General features: G+C 30.7%; 3 protein-coding genes across 4 annotated transcripts; 2 read left to right on the top strand and 1 right to left on the bottom strand.

Annotated features, from left to right (window-relative positions):
- Positions 1-7,844: 7,844 nt before the first annotated feature.
- On the top strand, positions 7,845-15,082 carry LOC111031699 (importin-13). 2 transcript variants are annotated; one of them, XM_022311750.1, is made up of 18 exons: positions 7,845-8,391; positions 8,465-8,638; positions 8,809-8,955; positions 9,016-9,088; positions 10,146-10,314; positions 10,394-10,538; positions 10,604-10,813; positions 10,873-11,055; positions 11,386-11,644; positions 11,720-11,901; positions 11,966-12,124; positions 12,188-12,370; positions 12,948-13,085; positions 13,162-13,393; positions 13,461-13,616; positions 13,658-13,856; positions 13,943-14,064; positions 14,991-15,082. In XM_022311750.1, the coding sequence occupies exons 1-17, from the start codon at positions 8,254-8,256 to the stop codon at positions 14,025-14,027; spliced, it is 2,832 nt and encodes a 943-aa protein (XP_022167442.1). In that variant the 5' UTR covers positions 7,845-8,253; the 3' UTR covers positions 14,028-14,064; positions 14,991-15,082. The 2 variants fall into 2 exon arrangements, with proteins under 2 accessions (XP_022167442.1, XP_022167443.1); XM_022311751.1 differs by having other exon boundaries at positions 8,254-8,391; positions 13,682-13,856.
- LOC111031701 (pre-mRNA-splicing factor ISY1 homolog) lies at positions 14,065-15,577 on the bottom strand. The gene is made up of 5 exons (XM_022311753.1): positions 15,361-15,577; positions 14,928-15,091; positions 14,514-14,867; positions 14,398-14,447; positions 14,065-14,326 (listed from the first exon to the last, which is right to left on the bottom strand). Exons 1-5 carry the CDS (start codon positions 15,384-15,386, stop codon positions 14,093-14,095), a joined length of 828 nt encoding a protein of 275 aa, XP_022167445.1. The 5' UTR covers positions 15,387-15,577; the 3' UTR covers positions 14,065-14,092.
- A 1,161-nt stretch (positions 15,578-16,738) lies between these two features.
- Positions 16,739-22,249, top strand: LOC111031700. Its single transcript, XM_022311752.1, has 5 exons — positions 16,739-17,214; positions 19,917-20,783; positions 20,869-21,104; positions 21,165-21,418; positions 21,486-22,249. Exons 2-5 carry the CDS (start codon positions 19,939-19,941, stop codon positions 21,765-21,767), a joined length of 1,617 nt encoding a protein of 538 aa, XP_022167444.1. The 5' UTR covers positions 16,739-17,214; positions 19,917-19,938; the 3' UTR covers positions 21,768-22,249.
- Positions 22,250-22,718: the final 469 nt, after the last annotated feature.

The following is a 22,718-nucleotide window of genomic DNA, read 5'->3' as shown; positions in this document are numbered from 1 at the left end:
ATATATAAAATGCGAATTTACAGAGCGGTCTCGTCGTGTTTATATATTATATTATATTATATGTGCAGACATTCGTCGATAATTGGAGTAATTTCTAAAGCAGCGGGGTTGAACTGGGTTTTCCGTACATTCAGTGTATGTACGTTATAATGTTATGTTATACAAAGTTATATATATTATATTGATACACAAATATACAATGTATACATTTATATATAAAAGCGTGTGGACCAAAATGTGTATATAGTATCCTTTGACGCGACAGACCATTAGCGTACCTATCCGTCGTGTTCGTGACGACCAAGAGAGATATATTCATATAATATATTTTGTAACATAGAGAAAAAACACACATAATTTTATTTAGTTTACTACATTCATACAACATAACATTAAATTTATCGTTAAATCTTAAAAACCTATACATATATTTTTAAACAATTTGAATCGTGTCTTTAATTTTAATCCACAAACCGAATATATTCTATAGACATTTTTATAAAAGATTTTAGAAACTTTTATGAATATTTTCAATTACTTGTTAGACTCGACCAAAACTACTCCATAATATATGCATAAGCCATAAATTGGTTTCTCCTTGTATGAGAAAAGTACAAATACAACTAAGAGTGTGTATATATGTATACAATTATGTTCGTAACGACTTAGTTAGATTATTAGCCTTTAGATGACCTATTATGCATAGGCGTAGAATGGGGAGAGGAGCTAATGGGGCTATAGCCCTCTCCCCCCTGGAATTCTGTTTAGCCTCTTCGATATTCGCTAAAAGTTCCAGCAGCGTTGATACCACAAAAAAGGCTATATAGCCCCTCATATAATTTCATCAAGCTACACCCCAATAGTATTATGGCTATTATAACTTATAAATCTAGAGCATGGATTTTTTTTGAATTTCCATTTTCCACTTAAACTTACATTGAATTTTGAATCTTGTCGAAGTATACAAAAATAATACAGTTAGAAATTCAAAAACATAATAACAATTAGCTTCAAACTATTAGAATTGAAAAAGATTATTGACAAAATCCCAAAAATGTGAAAATGAAAAATATGCAAAAAAAATCCTCACTCTACAGTTATAACAAAAGAAAATCTTTCTTATATTTTCTTAATATATGACAGAGTTTAAGTATTTTTTCGATATTCGATGATTGGAGCACACATTGCAGAACATTAATGAATACCTACTTTTTAAATTTAAAATTTAACGTTTAAACTACATAAAAGTTTTAAATATAAGAACTAGGAATTCTCAATGTTAATGTCTAAAATTTGGAAATTTAATACAAAGCAGTTCTCAATGTTCTCATAAATATGTTATAGAAATGAAAAAAATATTGAGTAACCTGCTGTTACTTATTTCCCCCATAAATTCAATATTAATATTTTCAGTTTTAACTTAACCTAGGGGAAAAGGTTAGGGGTTCAACCACCCACAAGAAATTAAATTCTATATGCACCAATGATTACAGTAGTCACATATCACTAGTTTAACTAACTAAAAATAACCATAAAAATAGAAGATAACATTTTAGTTGCACTCGGTAGTATATAGTTATTAGCTTATAATACAGTATGTCATAATTTAAATTTCCTATTTGATCATAATAATTTGGACTTTATAATGAGGTCAATCTCACAATTTTTAAATTAATTCATTTTTAAGTTTATTTCACGAAAAATATTTTAAAAAACAACAAGCGTGATTTCTAACCATTGAAAAATCAAAATATACATTAAAAGATAGTAGTAGAAGAAGTATCCACTTAGATTAAAAATATAAACTCAAATACCCCCAAAATGTCAAGTACTTATAAAATTAATATATTATGTACTTCAGATTTTGGTTATTACATAATAATAACGTAAATCGTTTTTTTTACTTCCTACTTGGCATACAGTAAGATCGATCAGAAAAATATTTTAATGTATGAAGAACACTATCTCTACAGGACTTTTTTTCAAATCTAAATATTATGATTAAACGTTAAAATAAACTTGTTTTTGATTATTGTCTAATTTTAAAGTAAATGTAGATTAAGTAAAATAAACCGACTATACTGACACATCACTTCATATTAGGTACCTTTTTGGTTTTGATTTTAAACTTTTATTGTTTGTTAATTTTTATGGTCTCCATTTTTGTAATTTATGGTTGTGATTATCATTGGACGAGTGTTGAAATCATTAGGTATATAAACTATATTATTAAACGGTGGACTCGATTAGTGTACGCGTACCTGCAGATCTATAGGTAATTTTGTAGTTTTGTGTTTTCGGTTGAACGTGTTTTGGTTATTCTTTGTCACGCCTTAACTGGTGCTTATATTCATATCTTAATTTAAAATTACAATTTTTGAATATTTTGTTGTTTTTAAACTTGCATATTTTTAGCAAATATTTAGCCTTTTTTAAAGTAATAATATTACTTATTTATTGCATATATTTATAAGTGCTATGAAATCCCAACCCCAATTATTACTTATAACATCTACTCCCCCTCCCACCTCCCAGTAAAAATTCCTTTGCTCACCATTGTACTGGACTTGTACTCTGTACAGCAAAGAGATTACCTACATGACGAGGCTTTTTTATAGTTAAAAATTATTTATTTTACACTAATATAATTAATGATGAAATAAAATAATTTTAAGTTAATATCGTTAACTATTTTAGTTAATTATTTGCAAATTGTTCATTATATTATTTATTATAAAACTATAAAACATTTATACAATTATATTATAACCTTGAAAATCCTATATAAATTATATAATATATTAGGTATGGATTACAGAGTGATTTTTTAAGCACGCTCGACTTATTTTTATGTTACATAAGTTATTAAGTTATTACGTACATTCAAATTCTTATTTTTGAAATGTTTAAATGTAGTAAAATAGTATATTTTTGAATACTTAGATTTTTCACAACATTTAAATAGTTTCTTGTGGTGATACCATCATTGGTTTTTCAAAAGAGGCTATTACATATGTTTACCTATACAAATTGTGAATCAGATGATTTTTTGCATATTGTAATTAATATTTTAATGAAAAGGTTTTTGAGTTATTATTTTTAGCAGAAAGAAAGAGTCGTTTTTCAACATTCTGTTATGTGGTTTTAGTACTCGGTAGTGCCAAACTTGCAAAAACTCGCGGAGCACATCATTTTAGAGAAGGATCTTGCGACATACCACTTGAAAATATTTAAATTATCGAAGTCTGCTGTTAGAAGAATAGAATATTTTACATTATTACTATTTAGTATCTAAAACTCTTTGACATGGGTTAAATTGTGTAATTAAAAAAAAAATAGGTATGTTTTATGAGAATTGGAAGCCATAATGCATTTTAGGGTAGTGTATTAAAATTAAAATATTCAACATATTATACGGAATGTGTCAGTGTCACAATTTTTATAATATAATCAACTGTGCATAGAATCTAGATGCGTTCGGAACCCATCGTGGTAGTCACCAGTTGATAGTCGCCACTCGGTATAGACACTCTTCTCGTTTCGGACAAGATTTTAACACATTTCCAATGTAGAGATTTATTTAATTATTTTGAACACAGGCCAAAGCCCAACATAAAGTTGTAATTAAGTACAATTCATAAAACTACTTAAGTCTGAGGACTTAGACAATAACTATACAATTAATAACAATGAAATATACTATGTAAGCAACACAAATTATTTTTAAAAACAAAAAATAAAATGGATCTTTATTAAGTGGATCTTTATTTGCAAGGCTCATAAAGGAGTTTGACAAATAATTTGAAAACGAGGACCTCAGGATAGACGATTTATGTTGTAATAGCACCGCGAATATCATCTTTTTTTCCACCCTGACAACATTAATGCAAAAAATATTAGTTTCAACTTATACATTTTTTTTTTAAAATATTATATACACAATCTGTACCTCATGGGTACAATAAGAGTATTAGCTGAGATAATATAATACATGAAAAGGCTTGATAAAAGCAGCCACCCAGTGATGACACTTAAATATTGAGGTTATACATTAATTTATAAATATATATATGAATTTATTTATTTATCTGTTTTTTATATTATAATATTGAGTTGGCATATCTCTACACCAGTTGCGTTTTAAAAACCATGGAGGATTACCTGGAGTCCCGGAATAACATTTGCTGAAAGACCTTTAATTAAAGTATTGAGATGAGATGCAAGCCGATTATGAAATATTTTATAATTAGTGACTGCTTCTTCTTTAACAGATTTGATTTTCAGGTCCGTGCGAAGAGTATGATTTGATAATAACTTAAATAATAAAACATTATAGTACTAAGTAAATACTAGGTAAATATCATACCTTTTTAAAATCCATGTATTTTGATTAATATTTTTCGTTCGTGAACAATATAGGTAGATAATAATTATCTTATTAGGTATCTATTAAGAATGAGATTTTACAAAGATTTTAAATATAGTTTAAAATTTAATAAAATGTTTAAACACGTTATAGGTATAGTATTGAAATCAAAAACCTTACGTCTTAGTGCCTTACATTTGTATCATTACTCTTGGTAAATTGTTTTAAATAATTGTATATTATCATAAAATGCTAAAAAATACAATTTTGTAACAATAAGTTTAGATGATCATTGTCAGGAAAACTTTAAGACAAAAGTATAAAAATGTGCCTCACTCGTTACACCCATAAATATTATACTACTGGATTAGAACTGTGTATAACAACAGCATTACGAACGGCGCACAAAATATCGACATAGGCTGTTTTAGACGACAAGCGTGGATATTTACAAAAGTTATTGCAGAGTTTAGGTTTAGACAGAACACATTTGACATTATCTTACGTGCATTAAGAACATTATCTAATATATATTTTACTATTAGAAATATTTTTGTAAAAATTGTGACATAACTATTAATGATTGTAACATTTATTAATAACAATTGTAACATTAATTTACTATAAAATAGACCTATGCATACGATACCGTATATTACCGTGCATGCGATTAAACGAACAAACAAAAAGCTCCCTCTTTGTTGTTACACTTAATATAATATCTACAACTAATTATATTTCAAATCATTATTGACTACCTATAGAGTATAATATACTATTATCATGTTACATTTACTAGAAAACCCACCAGCTACCATCCTAACCCTCTATTTAAGATAAAATTCAGAGACAGTTGCCTCTGAAATTACCATTCACGAAGCCACTGTTTACACCATACCTACACAACCAGTCAGCCGGCGGCAAGGAGTACGTAAAGTGGGCTGTTAACAACGAACACCTTAATATAGTGACCATACAGATCTATTAATGAGCAACAAAATAAATAGGTTGCACGAGGAACTTATTATGTAAGTGCTCTACCAATTTAAATTTTTGAATCAGCTTGTATTTTTTATATTTCATAACAGTTTTAGATCATATTTTGACAAGACTAAAAAATTACTGCACATATTTTATGGTCAACTAAAACTAAATTGATATCCCCTATAGCAGTGCGTCGGTGGCAATTCCCAAGTAAATTTGCATACGGCTGGTTTATAAATGATTGGAAATAACTAAGTGATTTGGACACTGAAATAATATTGTTTACCTGCCAGTTTTCATTTTGTGAAATGATAAATGGAGAATTTTTACAACTTTAGACTTGCGTGGTCTGGACGGTCCGGTCTGAAATGCAGCTTTGCAAAATATGGTCACCAATTTTACTTTTAGCACGGCTGGAATAATGACTGAGAACAAGATTTAAAAATTAAAAGACTTATATGTTTTAACAGTAAAACCGGCTTTTTTTTATTACACTTTTTATTTAATATTGTGTAGTAGTGTGTACAGTGTGTTGTGTATCAGAAAAACCTGACATATTAAAACGAAAAATTTTAAAATTTTAATTTACAATTCTAAAACAATAAATTGTATACTTTACTTATAGCGCAAGTATCCATCAATAAAATATATGAAAAAAAGGTATTTTTAAATATTGATAAGAATTAAGTTATTTAATTCATCAGTTCATTAATATTACACACTTACACTTTGTATAATTATAATAATAATACATATTATTCTTAGAACAAATCTAGTTTAGCCCACACACTAATTTTAAAATTTTTTTTTTTGAAACCTATGTATTTCAATGAGTTTAGAACGATGGTGCAAAAATTAATTGGCGGAAACCATTTTTTTGAGTTAAAGCCTTACAAAGTTCACAATTCTCGTTGTTTTTTGCATATAGGTACCCACAACGCTCTATTTCACAGCGCATATAACGAATTTTTCAATGATTTTTTTAAAAACTCTGTAAATCAACGTTTTAAAAACGACGGTGTGAAATAAATTATTGGAAATCAATAGTTTTTAGGAATAGGTCACAAGGTGAGAACAATTTCACTATTAGTATATACTATATAATATAGTATTGCGTAGTGACTCCCTTCGCCTAACGCCTCCGGTTGCCCAACTAGAGGTCCTTCCAACCTGGAGTTAGAAGGGGGTTTTAGCCCCCCCCCCAAAAAAAAAGAAACTGAACCCCCAGGGGCTAAAATAGCCAACCTAGGGGGGATATGCACCCGCCCTTCGAGCAGACAAATAACCTAACACGTAAACTTAACGTTGTTAATTTAAGTAACAAGTATAGTGGCTCAAGGGACCTCACTTCGCCTGCCGGCACGGTCACCATAGTAATATAGTATAAGAAATAAGAATTATTATCAACACGAACGCCATACGTACCATACGCGTGGCTGTGAGAGAGGCCTAAGAATAAATGTATGATATGCGTGACGTCGCCTTGTATTTATTGTTGGTTGCCTACATAAATTTATAAATTATGCATTGCCCCTTATAAAAATATGCGCAGACTTAGCGCAGTATTATCATTGAGCATACTTCTTATTCCTTATAGTTTATACTATGCTCCGCGAGACATTAAAGTAGTATTCCTCGCAGGTTATTTTACGTTTTAACGTAAAATCGCAAACTTTGGAAAGCTACGACTATTGCTCCATAGTTCTTAACTCGTTGTATTACATAGGTTTCCAAAAAAACTCGCTTGGGGGCTAAACTATATTTATGCTTTATTCTTCTATTTAATTGTTATTCTTAAAACTCAATATATGTAAGAATATCAAACTTTAAGGGCATAGTCATAGACTATAATGCGGAGAATAGCAAGGGGTTGCAATTATCATTGCCCCGTGAGGTGCGAAATGTCTTAATCCAGCCCTGTCTATAAAGATCTTATATGGGTGCAATGTGCTACAATATATAATATACCTATGACAAAATGTATTTATTTTTGTAAATTTGTTTTGTCAGGCATTGACCTAACAAGATCTAATAGTAAATTTTAGCCATGGTTATAAGTTATTACTGATTGAACTAGGTACCTATTTACTTATTATGGGCTCCTCCCTCCACAAGCATTTCCTTAATATGTCTAAGCTAATTCGATATTATTTTATGTACCTAGTAAGTAGTAGGTCTTCACCCTCCCTCCAAAATCTTAAAAGTTATTTATTTTGTTCCTGTACTTTAAGGAGTGTGAGGAATATTAGAATTCAACAACTCGAACTCTGCAGCAATCTGCTACTGCAGCTGCCGCACAAAGATAAAATTACTTTATGAGCCTGCTGCCGCTGCGGAATGATTCACATTGATCATTGCCAAATTACAAACCATGAAACAACTTTCGGATTGAGAACTAAATTTATACATTATTTGGCTACACTGTTTTTTTTATCAAACTATTATTCAAATTAAAAATTTGATGTTGTTCAATATAAATTGTTCAGTCTAAGACCGTGGTTTATCATATTATTATATCAGGATAGTAATCATATTGTAGTCGGTTGTGCTTGTGAGTCGTTGTAGGCTGTAGAGCACTTAGGTAGTAGATACCTATCGGCCAATTGGATAATAACATTTACCCCAATTGTACTAGTTTAATAAAATTTCTTATTGGCATAGACTACTATTATAGTATTAATATTTCATATTCCAAATTACTTTAAATCCATGTTAATGTAGTCATTTAATTACAATTTATTGCATCAAAACTTATTTTGAAATTTTAAACTATTATTTTTATTAAATACACAGCATAATTTTCAGAACTTGATGCACATTAATGAATATTTTTAATTTATAATTCGTACATCAACAATTATTAATTTATTTTTGAACATTATATTTTCATTAAGAAACTTATAATGTCTCTAGAAACTGTTGAACATGCTTTAGCTGAATTCTATTGCAATCAAAATGTTGAAGTTCATAAAATTTTGTTAGATTTCCAAAACTCTGTAGATGCCTGGAACCTTGTTTGGAATATGTTAGATACATCTAAAGTAAGTAGTAACAGTGTTTGCCTTATATGATAACTATTCAATTGCAAGAAATTATTTTAATATCTTATTTTAGCCTCATGAAATACAATTTTTTGGTGCCACTACACTTCATATTAAAATTACCAAACAATGGTCACAATTGAAACGATCTGATTATGTGCTTCTTAGAGATAAAATATTGGATACCCTAATTATATACTACAATTCTACAGGACCGTCGAATGTAATAAATAAGCTATGTTACTGTGTAAGGAATTATTATTAATAAATAGTAAATTTATATTTTTATTTATAGTAATACAATACATTTTGTCACTATTATGATTTGTTATTGACCTATAAAAAATGCATTTAGGAGTTAGTAATATTCCCCCCTTTCTATAATTACTAACTAGTATAATTAAACATTGTTTTTAGCTTTGTGCATATGTAGTCCGTACAGTACCGAATCATTGGCCAGATGCAATTCCACAACTGATGGAAACATTTAGAAATTCTCTGTCTCAATCATCAATAAATGTCAGCGTTATGATTTTAGAAATACTAATGGCTTTACCAGACGAGGTAAGATTTTTATAAATTTTTTCAAATTAGATAATTATGATTAAACTTATTATTTTTTAGTTTGGTGCAACAACATTAATTCAAACACGACGGAATGAAGTAAGGAGAGAACTTCAACAGTCTTCTTTACAAGGTAAATTGTTGTAATTTTAATTTTAAAATTATATTGTTTATCAGTATTTAAATATGAACATATTATGTACAATGTGATCACGATAAGTGGAAACACTCAATAACTCAGCATATATTCATCTTGTGGGACCCTATCTTGTTGAAATATTAACTGGTAAAAATGGTTAACTATTGGTACCATATTTCTTTAAAGAGACACTGTGTGGTAATCAATTTAATGAATTTTTGATAAATTGGCTCTCGGCTATGTTAGATGGCCTTCCATTAGATATAAGGGAAAATTCAATATTTCAACAAGCTGAGACCCCAGCCCATAATGCAAATATTGTTCGAAACTACCTCAATGAACATTTTCCAAATCAATAAATAAGGATATACAAAGGAGTTCAGTGAATGCTAAGGTCACTGAATCTAACACTATTGGATTATTTCCTCTGAGGTCTAAAACAGTGGTGTATGCTGATCCAACTACGTTTTTTTTATTTAAAAAAAAAAATAGCTGCAGTATGTTATCAAGTTACCGTAGAACAAATTATGTATCCTACTAATTGTGAATTTGTATTAAACGTAGAATGTTGTTTATAGCACAATGATGCACAATTTAAAACATTTTTAAGATAATAAAGATTTTACGGATATGTATATTAATTTTTTTTAATTTCTTAGAAAAAGTAATAATAAATAATAACTTACCATTAAGTGCCGCGATTGCTATAACTCAGCGATTTTTAACTTAAAAACTTAATTCAACTAGATACTGAAATTCGTTAAAAAGCATAGAGAAAAATAATTTGTGGTCAAAGATGGAGGGCCATACCATTGAAAAAAAAAATTTGTAAGTGTGCCCAAATTTAAGTGTCAAAAATAGTTTGATCATTTGAAAATGTGCATAATTATGTTAATTAGTTAGCCCAAAAAATAGAACTCCAATAAATTGAGTATATGCTCAATTATTAAGTGTTTCCACTTATTGTGATCACACTGTATACTATATAATATATTTCACTATATTTATATTTCTACATTTTATTTCTAACTGTTTACAAATATTTATTTAGTTTTATCTATTGTGGATAGTATTCTTCAGAGTGACAGTTTGGACCCAATCGTAGTGCATGCATTAAAATGTGCTGCATCTTGGTTAGATATAGGTTTTGATCTTATCAAATGTCATCAACTCACGGATACATTTATATCTGTAATTTTAAACCCTGAAAGAAGTCAAGCGTACGTTTTTTAATATATCAAATACAATTATGAATATTACAAATAATATTATAATTTAATTTATATTGATTCACTTTAGATGTGTTTTATTAGCTATTGATGCTTTAAAATCATTATGTACACACCCTCGTACATCTGTATGTGAGGCAACTGTATTTGAAGTTTTAAGTAAAGTGATAATATTATCTGATAAATTATTTCATTTAGAAATTACAGAAGAGCCGGTAAGTAAATCAATTATTATTTATAAGCTAATCAATGAACCATAACAATGATTTTTTATTTATAGAATGTTGTAGTAGATAAACTTTTTGATCTATTTTTGGGTATTGGTGATCAACATTTTCGCCCAATAGTCCAAGGCCTCCTAAATGATAATACCAGAGAACTATGTACAAAATTTTTTAATTTATATTTAACTTGTACAAATGCACCTGGATATTATCCTGTAAATGAAAATTATAGCGAGAAGACATTTACATTTTGGTTTTTATTACAAGTAAATTTACTTTTGCCGTATTTAATGATATTTATTTTAAAAATTTATTTTAATTTTAGGATGATTTGTTATCAAATGATGCCGGTCCAGATAATACATTACTAACTATTGTTAAGCCATTATATATATCTTTAACTCAAGTCCTATTAAAAAAAGTTGCTTACCCTGAAAATTTAGAATCGTGGACTCCAGATGAAAGAGAATTATTTCGATGTTATAGACAAGATATATCTGATACCTTTGTATGTATTTTTATTATACTTATTACATATTAGTTATTAAATTATGTATTAAACAATAGCATATTAAAAGTACATGAATATTATTTATAAGATAAGTGCAACAGTTAGCTGTAAGCAGTTTTGTTCAATTTTATGCTTTAAAAAAACCCCTAAATTCTAACTGACAATATTTTTGCATATTTTGTACTTTTTCCTATATTCATGTTTACTATTGATTTATAATAACATTTCAAGTATTTGCCTACATTTACCCTAACCATTTTTTTTATATTATATAATATAAGTATATGTAATACATTTAAATGAAATAAACTTCAAATACTGTTTCAGACTTATTGTTACTTCATCTTACAGTCTGAGATGTTAGATGTGCTGTTAACAATCTACAAACAAGTAACATGTGACCGTGAAACAGCAATTGCTCAATGGCAAACAGTTGAGGCATGTTTATATGCTTTTACTGCAATTGCAGAACCTCTTCAAAACCACGACTCTCATCCTCATATACAACAATTAATGTCGTCCCTAGGTTCATTACCATATGAACAAATAGATCAAAAAGCTGCCGTAGCTGCAATGGATACTATTGGTATACAAAATATTGAAATTATATTATTGCTTATAGATGTATTTATATAAAATATTATATTATAATATTTTTTAGGAGCATATTATTATTGGATGGAAACGAATCCGTCCTATTTAGATTTAATTGTACCTCTACTAATGATGGGTCTTCATAATAGTAATATGTTTTCCTCAGCATCTATTGCTCTCAGAGATATAGCTAAAGAATGTAGACAATCCATAGCTCCTTACAATGATGTTATACTAAATACTGCAATGGTAAGAGTTTTATTATAATCTTAATGTTATTCTATAATAGTTTTAATTTTTAAAATATTTTTAGATTGCATTAAAACAAGTAAAGAAACTAAAAGAAGAACTACGTTTAATGTACACTATTGGAGTTATTTTGTCAGCTATGCCATTTCCAAAGTGTAAACCATCTTTGGATATGTTCATTAACCCTAGTTTGGAAGTTATAACGAGTATATTGGCTATTGAGGTTAATTTATATTTTATTATTCAGTATTTCAATAGTTTATTTATATGTATTTACTTTATATAGGAAAATGCTGAATTTATTAAAAATAGATCAGTGCTCCAAAATAGAATTAGAGTTCTTAGTTCATTAGTATCAGCAATTGATCAGAAACATACAGTCTACCACATAATAGAAACAACTACTCCTCTACTGCATATGGCAGCAATGAAATATTTCATTTCTTCTCCTGAAGATATGTTATATGCTGTAAGTTTATTGTTTTGTTAAGTAAGATTTTTTAGTTGATGTATTTACACATCAAATTTGTTACTTTTTATTACATGCTATTTGCTGCACAACATATTTTAAATAAGTAAGGTTATAAATATTTTATTGTGATTGTGCATATAAACACATAATATTATGTTATTTAAAAAATTTAAATTTCATAAAAAAATTAAAAACTATCTTATCTTTATTTTAAATATCTATGTGCTATCGCAACGATAATAATCTATACTCAGTCCAGCAAGAGGACACGCTGATTTTCCGCATCCTCCTGCGTCACTTTGGTATCAAAACCGGTTCCTCTATGGCTGGATTTTGCAGCATGAGTAGAAAAACCAATTTTGGTCTGCCCACAGCTTATTCTCTTGTTGGACAAAGTATATTTCTATCAAGATTCACATTAAACTACAATTTAGTTTCAATAATATTCGCACAATTCACAAATATAATATAGACAATATGGTTTTTAAATCATAAGTCAAATGAAAATGTTGATAATAGGTGTTTCATGTCATCTGTTAAAAATAATCTATTTGTACTACAAAATTGTTTTCAGGTCGTTTGTGAATTCTTAAAAATAATTGTTTCCAAGCTACACGAAGACTGTTCGTTGGCTTTAAATGTGATTATTGAAATTCTTATGATTGGATTTAGAAAATCCCCACAACCTGCAGGCATGATACTTTTCAAAGAAGTAATTTAGCTATTGATTAAACCTAAACTGGATAATAATTATATTCACTTCTGATATCAATCATTGTTTATTTTAGATAGTAATTATGTTTGGGCGACAAGAGACATATATTCCACTAATTAAATCTACATATGAAGAAATTTGTATGAGAGTAAAATGTATGTTTGAACAAGTATCTCCTGCTGATCAAGTTAGTCTTGGTGATGTAATGGAGTCTTATTTATCTCTTCAAGGACATATATTCAGAAAATGGCCATTTATTGCCGTGGATAATCCGAATGTAGATTTTACATTTGTTTTCAAACTAGGTATTAATTTAATAATTAAACAATTTAAATTTGTTACGGCAATATATTTTTTATTTTTTATCTGAAGCATCTGAAGCATTATGTGCAAACGAGATATTTCTAGCAAAAACAGCAACATTCTTTTTGACCGCATTTATAAGTACAAGCAGGGAAAAAAGATCTTTATTCAAAGTTATAGAAGATAATGGTCAATTCCTTGTTATGAAAATAATATGTATTATTAGTAAGTTGTTGTTAGTAAAAATATATAAATTTAATATTAAGTTAATTTTCATGATTTATGTATAGAAGGTGACGTAGTAAAAACAAATTTGGATATTATGTGTGAAGTTTTGTTAATGTTAAATAAAAAGTACAGTGAACATTTAAGAAGATGGTTTCACGACATAGTAACAGTACAAAATATTGTTTTACCAAATGTTACGGAAGATATGAAATCCAAATTTTTCAAACGTGTACTTAAGTTAGTAGAATGACTATTATTATGTTTTTAATAATAATTAGACAGTTTACAGTTACTATAATATTATTCATTTTTTTGTTTTTTAGAGAAAAAAGTAACAAAAAAGCTTTACAAGGCGCAGTCAGAGAATTTTCATTTATATGTCGAGGTTTAATTCAAATAGATCCTTAAACAGAATCATAAATAGATATACTCAATTCATTAAAAGGTAATTTTATTATTATAAATACATGAAATTATTTAGCGTATGCTTCGTCATCTGATGATGATATATTGGCTAGATCTTCTATTTCTTCATGTTCTTTGCCACTTTCTATGCCAGCAAAGTTTTCAAGTAATTCTCGTTTTTTATAATCGAGTATTAGATTTTGAATATCTTGATCACTTGGAACAGGTGGTGGATGAATATAACGTGAACTACTAAACATAGTTGAAATATCTTCATCGTCACTGTCAACTTCTTCAAAAGCCTGGTATAGAATAATTGAAACAAAATATCAAACTATGCTCGAATACCGAAATAATTATAGTTTTTGCTTACCAAATCCATTTCATCACGAATTGTTGCCTTTTGACCCAAAGCTTCTAACACTATTAAAGTAAAAAAACAAATTATCAGTTGATTGTTAACCTAATAGTTTTAAGTTTTAAACATACTCAATTTTTCTTTCTTTGTTTCCATGGCCAATAGAAGACCATCTTCCTCATCCATATATCCATAATAATCAGCATCTATATTTTTCATAAGTTCTGCTCTAGTACGACGTGGAGGTGGAGGAGGTTCGTGTTCAAATAGTTCTCGAACACCTGGTAAATCCTTAGCAGCTCCAAAGTATTTATAACCTCTGTTACCAGGTACTTCTCTGCCTTCATGATCAAGCATTCGTGGTCCCATACGTAAGAAATCAGGACCACCGAGTTCACGAATTTGATATTCCCAATGTTTTTTTTCCCTCAGTAATTTATTAATTTCATCATTGAGATCACGTAACCTAAACTCTCCCAATCCAGCTAAAATTAAATAAATTGTAAATAGGTATACATTCAGTAATGAATGGTAAAAATGTGTACCGTTTTGTATTTGTGCGACTTTTTTTGATATTTCTCTTATGATTTGAACTCTCCATTTTTCAGCTGCCTTCAAGTCTGTACATTCAGTAGCCAAGTATGGCCGCCGTTCTTCTTTGCCACCATGTTCCTTCACCTGTGCAGCTCTCCACCGAGCCAATGTAGTCCTATGTTTAGCATTAATACAATTAATTAAGGGTATATTATGTAAATATTAAATTTTTTGGCTAGACCTATACTCTTTATCAATATTAAATTGTTTTCTGTGATCCATTTTTTTTTTTTCATTAACGTTTTTGCCATCATATGCGTGTTTTAAAAATATTGTACATACATATTAATTAAATTAGGTATATTATACCATTTACAACCTTATGATTTGTTTTATTTCAAAAAAAGAAATCTAGTCATGAATTCAAATTGTAAAAAAACTCACATTGCTTTTTCCGCGTTCCTGGCCATGGCTGATGTACGGCTCTTGACGTTTAATTACACAAATACGTCAAATGACAATCACTAAGTATTCAATGGCATGACCAAATATTTACGCACCTTACAGTGCTGGAAGTTTAAAACTATGTACTTGGAAGAACTGAGAACTACAGAATTACAAATATTATCTATTAGTCGTGAGAACTAAGAAGATATCTTCTTTAAAACAATTATATTTTATCAGAACTTGCGTTCAGTGCACCAATTATATTGGCAACACTGGATGGATGAGATTCTACGGGAATCATGATGTAGTTAATATTCCATTTACGATATAAGCAGTGTCACCATACACAACATTCGCGGCAAAATTGAACCGAAAGAAGAAAGGACATGTGCATTGTGCTTATTATAGTGCATATTATTATTTATTTTGTTCAGCTGTAGCAGGCCTGCGCCTATTGTCTATATCATAATATGTAAAATATAATTTATAGGATCAAGTACTCTAAATTATAATATGCTTATGTTGTAGTGTTGTACTATTTTATATTTGTAAACAGTAAATGTTTTACTGTATTACTATTGAGTAATTGAGTAGAGTGGTCTGTAGTCTGTACATCGTTCCACACCTGCTGTTGCCTAAAATAAATATTAACTAGTAAATACTAAAGGTATAGAAATTAACACGGAAACTTAAGAGTTTGAAGTGTTTAAACGAATGACGATTACATAATTTTTTTTTATGCATTCAGTTTGTTTCACTTATGATGGGAATTGCACACGTGCCCCGAATATAAAACATTTGCGACACATTGACAAAATATTATTTTAATATATTCAGTGTTTACGTAGCCCAACTATATAATTATTTTATAAATGTTTTGTTTATAAAATTGTGTACGATGGCAAATTATTTTACGACGGATCACGTCCGAGGGTAAAAAAAAAGTCCTAAATCGCTGAATCGTTACTACTTAATAACAGTGTAATCAAGAATCAACCCATTCCCCACGGTAATGGCGGTAACAGTTGAACAATCAAACGCGCGTAGTGGAAAACGGCGGCGAAGCCGAGGTGTACAATATAGTAGCGGCTTCGACGGTGAACACCGGGCCGGCAGCGCGTGCGATGATTATCGACTTTTATTTGCCGGGCGCTGTTCCCGCACTCGGCGGAAGAGTCAACGGTGTTGCCAACCCACCGATCCGTCAGCCCGCGATGAATGGGACAGTTGGGTGGGAAGCGCGGTGGTCGCGGGAACCGCTGCCATTGGTCCGCCGGGGCCGGGTACTGAAAATGCGTTCTTTGTCCGGCACTTCAGCCGTATAACGTATTTACGCACAGCGCTCTCGCCGCCTTCGCCCACCGCTCCCCCGCGCCGGCCCGCCCACTGCAGTGTACGCGCACACACGAATGATCGTCGTTCCCGGTCGTTCCACACCTAGCGCGCCAATTTCTCGTCGTGTTTATGTTATTTTTGTTTTTTTTCTCTAGTTTTCACGACTTCACGTATCATTCGCGCTAGTCGACACGAACGCCGGTAATTGCTCGCAAAGCGTTTTGGGCTCGTTGCGACGTGAATAAATACCGTTGAGGTGCTTCAGTCGATCCTGTGACGACGTATACCGCGTAAAATATCTCCGTCGGCCACTATCTAGTATTTCATTTCATCGTATTGTTGTTATTGTAATTATTATCGGCGTTCTACCCCGTAATCACCAACCCCCACACAGCCGCCGCCGCCACCGACTACGCTGGACTTTACCACGACCACAGAGGGAACTGATAGAGAATCATCACGGCGGCCGAGATAGCGTACCGGTTTACTACGCACGGACACGTTAACGACATACAGGTGAGCAAATTTTTGGCGGCAACTTAAACGTCGTGATCCTACATTTCAAAAGCGCGTATTGCGTCGACGGGCCGTCGTCATTTTCGAAAACCGCACTTGTGCCTCGCCGAAAACATTGAACGCCGGTTGCCGGGTCCCGCCGGTAGATAAAAAATATTACAAGGTCAAGCCCGGGGTCCCGCCATAATGGATCGCGTAAGCCGATGGTGGTTGCCATGACGACGGCAGTGACGAGTAGTTCCATGTATAATTATTATTACTATAATCGTAATATTATTCGAATACGAAAAATAATAATAATAATACGGTGAGGTTTGAGCCTTTTTGTATGCCGTCATCGTTACACTGACATAATAATATTAGGATTTTATCGTAATACGTCTGTCTTCGTTTAGCGCGCGCGGCGTATATCGTGAGCGTGACCGCGGTGTCTACGGTCCCGGCCGACTAACCCCATCCTTTGTTGTTGTTGTTGTTATGTTGTTGCTGTTGTGTTGGGGTTTTAGTCGGTTCCGGAAACAAAACGAAAATAATAACACTTGACTATACACGTGCTCTCTCTCTCTCTGGCGTGGTGGTTGTTTCTATTAATTTTATGTTTTGTGAAATGGTACGTTTTGGTCCGAGTGATGCATAATGGTATTTATTTTTTACCGGTCGAAGGTTATAGCGTATGCCGCAATCGTGATAATTCACCGTCCAACGCGAGGGCGCTTCTCCTTTGTTATAGAAAGTGCACCCGACTACCTGTAGTCCGTACGAAATAGGTAGAATGTAGATGGTAGTATGCTGCTAGACGTACGTGTTCGAGCCTCAAGGTCCGCGGCACCCCCTCTCGCTTCATCTCTACTGGTTCGCTCCTCGTCCGTGGTTCCACCGTCTGCGCGCGGGAACGTTTTCCCTCCAAACGATCCACAAACCCGAGTCGTCTATGAATTGTGTGTTTTGTTATGATTATTTTTCACCCAAGGTTACCCAATGTTACTCTTTGTTGTTGTTTTGGTATGCAAAGGCGGTATCCCTTTCGATATTCCACTCTATTTCTACAAGTCATATCTCGTGCCTCCATTAATAGTATATTATGGTTTATTAATCGATTAGGAATTTCAATTTTCATTTTTTGTCACACACATGCTATTCAAATTATTTTGCCGCTATCGCAGAATTCGCCGGACCCGATAAAATCATATGTATGCTAACAATACACTGCATTGCTGCACACATTATTGCTGTTATTATTATTATTATTATTTATTGTTGCCGCTGTTGCTCTGGTATAGGTGCTATTATACAACGACCAACGCTGCGCCGCCTGCTCACGTCTACAGTTTTACACACGTAATCGAGGGTTTTTTTTATTGCCAAATGTCAATTGAACTCTCTCAGTTACTGGGTTATGTTTGTTTAGTTCGTTACGAGTACAGTTTTGTAGCAGACTCGTTAAGTTATAATATGAAATTATTCATCGGTCGATAGTATTTTTAATAATTTTATATTATAATGAGTAATGACGATAACATTAGGTACATTCTATACGCCTGGTGCACGTTTTGATAGTAATATTATATTCCTTATAAAGTAGTTACAACTAAAATAATATACTAATGATTACGTGCGTTTTATGTAAAGTTGTAATAATCATTGATGCGATCGTGTCTCGAGTAGTTTTTGATCTATGAATGAACACCGCCAGATTTCCCCGTCGTTGTTTTATCATTAAATTAAAACATTCCGTGATAATGACGGCGATAAGATTTTTTAATTGCACGAGGCTCAACTTCAGTACATACGTGTGTACTCGCATCGTTTGAGATGCGCTATTTTAATATTTTAAGGAAAGAAGTCTATCATTATTTGACGTATTTCCGATCGATCGTATGTTATAATTGATAAATAAACCCGTGGACAGATATATTATTATGTATTATACCCATGGCTCAGTAATAGTCGTAGAATTTAGTATTAGGATTTTGGACGACTGGCTTTGGATAATATTTTAATAATTATATTTATCTATTAATCTGTACTATACATTATGTACTCCATTTAACCTTTTTATATAAGTAATTTACTTGTAAAAGAGTAATAGTGGATGACCATGCCGTGCCAGCGTAATAAAAGTCCATAAATACTCAAAACTGGTCGACAGATGTTTATTCCTTTAGCAATTATTGCTTTTATTTTAGACGGAATAGTTCAGTAGCAATATGCTTGGAGTTGGTCTTTGGGAATAGGGAATTTATTTTATTGTTTTATATAATCTAATATAAGTTAATATAAGGGTTAATATATAAAGCTTAATTTAAAAAAAAATCTTAGTTCTTGGAATATTATATTAATCATGAATGTACGCCTTAAATTATTTATGGCTGAAAGCATAATTTCAAGTACGTTTTTAGAACAAACATATGTCGTATTTTAGCAAGGGCTTACCGTCCCCCTTTTTCAAACACGAGTTTATTATTGATTTTTAGTATTAATACGTGGCGCCATCTTCTGGCTGTAAATACGTCTACTTAAAATAACTGTCAAATGATTTGAACACATTTTTTTGAATTGAATTTTAGTATAGGAATTTACTTATAAATTCATTATTCAAAATCTGTACATTAATTTCCGCTATTGATTTAATATTAACTTGAAACAATATTTTAATTAGTATCTACTATTTTTAAAATGTTCTAATTTCATTTTGTTTTCAGATATATCAATTAAACAAACACCATGGATCTTGGAACATTAGATAGTCTTACTTTCTATCAAGACTGTATAGACTTTGACATGAAAAGTGATTATGATCGTGTGTTATCAAATAGTAGTTTCAACTATGATGATTCATTGTCGTTGAATGATGACAACATGATGTCTATGATGGATCCGCTCAATTCTGGATTATGGCTCAATTCTGATTCAGATTATCACCATCATCTAGACTTCATGGAAGGCGATTTAGAATCGGCTATCATGGTTAACCCTAATTCTGTAATACCATCATCTGCAGCAGCTGCAGAAATCAAACTTAAAGAAGAACCAGTTGATCCAATTGAACCAATTTTACCAAAAACTACCGTGCCTTTTATTATTAAAAAAGAGTCAGTGGATCCTCAAGAACCTATGTTTAAGTTCCCCGAAATTATTCCAGATTGTATAAATATAAAATCTGAGAAATTGCCATTAGAAATAACCAAAGTGGAAGAACTCAAACCTATAACAAAAGCTATTAGGCTATCTGATTTGTTGAGTCAAACATCAAGTACTGGACACCAGAAGACTGAATTAATGACTGTACGTGTAACAATGCCATCAGCCTTGCCCACCCTAAAGACAACTGTAACTACTAGGACAGTTCCTATTTCTTTTGTTAACAATACCTTTCCTGGGCATTACAAAATTGTTAGGCCTAAGCAACAAATAAAACCGATTCAATCAAGAATCAATGGGAACAAAACTAATGAAAATATGGGCCTTTATCCAAGACCTACTTATTCCTACTCATGCTTAATTGCAATGGCATTAAAAAACTCAAGCTCTGGATCTTTACCTGTTTCAGAAATTTACAATTTTATGTGGTAAGAATTTAAACTTGTGAATTTAAACAATTTAATAATATGTTTTAGCAATTAATCATTTGAAAATATTGTATGTTTTTTTCAGCAAACATTTTCCGTATTTTAAGACTGCCAGTAGTGGATGGAAAAACTCTGTTCGTCACAACCTTAGTTTGAATAAGTGTTTTGAAAAGATTGAAAAACCAATTGGTAGTACAGGTGCACCAAGGAAAGGATGTTTGTGGACGATGAATCCAAGCAAAATATCAAAAATGGATGATGAGATGCAAAAGTGGTCGCGTAAGGATCCTTCTGCTATTAGGAGATCAATGCTCAACCCTGGTAAGTTACAAACAAAACTAAATAACTTAATTATACTATGAATAATTATAAAATGTTTAGAACATTTGGATTTACTTGAACGTGGTGAGATGAATGAATGTTATGATCGGCGTGACAGTTATTACTTTGATGATGAAGAAGAGGAGGAAGAAGAAATAATCAGCCGAGAAATGACATCAGAAGAAGACGACAGAATCAGTGATGTTGAAGAAGAATCTGATAATGAGTCAAGGGTTGATAAGGATGATTCGCCATATCAGCTAATAACATTTGGCTTAGATGATTTAGCTAACCTTAATGACCTCGGCAATGATGTAAGTTATTTAATTTTTTTTCACAAATTTCAATACTGATAAAAAATCAATTATATAATAATTTCAGATTGATGATGATGAAGAAATTGAAGAGAGTTCAAATGATGGCAGTTTCGGCATAGAAGCTTCAGAGTACAAAACAAACTTTGACGATTTGATATCTGTTCAAGATATGCCTATGACATATGTAGTTCAGCCCCAAAATAAGACTGTAATCAATAATAAACGGCCGTATCAACAACCTTTATACAAGGGTAGTTATGTGTTGACTAAAAATGTTACATCAAGTGTACAAAGCCCAAAGCGAAAATTCATCAGTAGGCCTGTATCAATATTAAGAAATTTTTAATATGAATACTTGATGTAATACAAGAATAACGTGTGGGTCTCGATTAATTGCAATATTGGTAAAATGCATAATTTGCTGGTATCCCTAATTAATATTTTACTCGTGTTAATATAATTTTGGTACCTTTGAGTCTGAAAAGTCAAATTATAATGAATTACATATCATGCGTGTTATGTAATATAAATTGATACCATTTTATTTTATGATGATTTTTGTGATTATTGCTAACAGTAAAAACCATGTATATACTTTTTATTTGTATGTGTACTGTATATAGAATTTTAGACTGCTAAATTTAGTTCCCAATAGTCAATTACTAGCAATTACTTCTTTAACATCTTTATTTTAATTCATAATATAAATTTTCAAAGAAATAGAACTACTGTGCTTATATTTTTCCAAGGAAGTTTAAAAATCATATTCAATTAATGTATATAATAATGAAGACAAGTTAAACTTATTTCTTCATAAAAAAATAATAATTATGATTACTATTTTGTTCTATTTTATCAATTTGTTTCTTTTTTAATAGCTTAAACTAACTACTCAATATTATTTACATAAGTATGTATGTATTTTTGTATAATATGTATTTGAATTTGATGGTCTTTTTATAGTTTAAATAAACTGTTAAAACATAACTAAATTGTAATCTTATATTATTAGTTACAACAAATTATTATATTAATTGTAAAACTATCAACTATTTGATTTTTATACTTCCTTATAGTAAATATAAATATATATTTTTTTATTTCGTTTAAAATGCAGCTGCAATGTAATAATTTTGTGATTAGTATTTTAACATTGAAATAAAATACCAGTCAATAAAATTTTATTTCAATTGTGTACAATATTTTTCCATTATGATTTAAATAAATGTTTTATGTAATCGGAATAATTTAAAATACTAATAACATCATTATTACCATGATAATAATTTACAATTTG

This window comes from Myzus persicae, unplaced genomic scaffold (assembly GCF_001856785.1).
Source record: "Myzus persicae strain clone G006 unplaced genomic scaffold, MPER_G0061.0, whole genome shotgun sequence".
NCBI lineage: Eukaryota > Metazoa > Arthropoda > Insecta > Hemiptera > Aphididae > Myzus > Myzus persicae.
Note: the sequence above shows the minus strand (reverse complement) of the source record. Positions and strands in the feature narration are given on the sequence as shown.

Coding starts and splice junctions, on each gene's coding strand:
- LOC111031699 (XM_022311750.1), top strand. CDS start 8,254: ATGTCTCTAGAAACTGTTGAACATGCTTTAGCTGAATTCTATTGCAAT. Junction 8,392..8,464: donor ATATGTTAGATACATCTAAA/GTAAGTAGTAAC, acceptor ATCTTATTTTAG/CCTCATGAAATACAATTTTT. Junction 10,539..10,603: donor TAGAAATTACAGAAGAGCCG/GTAAGTAAATCA, acceptor TTTTATTTATAG/AATGTTGTAGTAGATAAACT.
- LOC111031700 (XM_022311752.1), top strand. CDS start 19,939: ATGGATCTTGGAACATTAGATAGTCTTACTTTCTATCAAGACTGTATA. Junction 20,784..20,868: donor GAAATTTACAATTTTATGTG/GTAAGAATTTAA, acceptor TGTTTTTTTCAG/CAAACATTTTCCGTATTTTA. Junction 21,419..21,485: donor TTAATGACCTCGGCAATGAT/GTAAGTTATTTA, acceptor TAATAATTTCAG/ATTGATGATGATGAAGAAAT.
- LOC111031701 (XM_022311753.1), bottom strand. CDS start 15,386: ATGGCCAGGAACGCGGAAAAAGCAAT. Junction 15,092..15,360: donor AGGAACGCGGAAAAAGCAAT/GTGAGTTTTTTT, acceptor TGCTAAACATAG/GACTACATTGGCTCGGTGGA. Junction 14,327..14,397: donor TTCGTGATGAAATGGATTTG/GTAAGCAAAAAC, acceptor ATTCTATACCAG/GCTTTTGAAGAAGTTGACAG.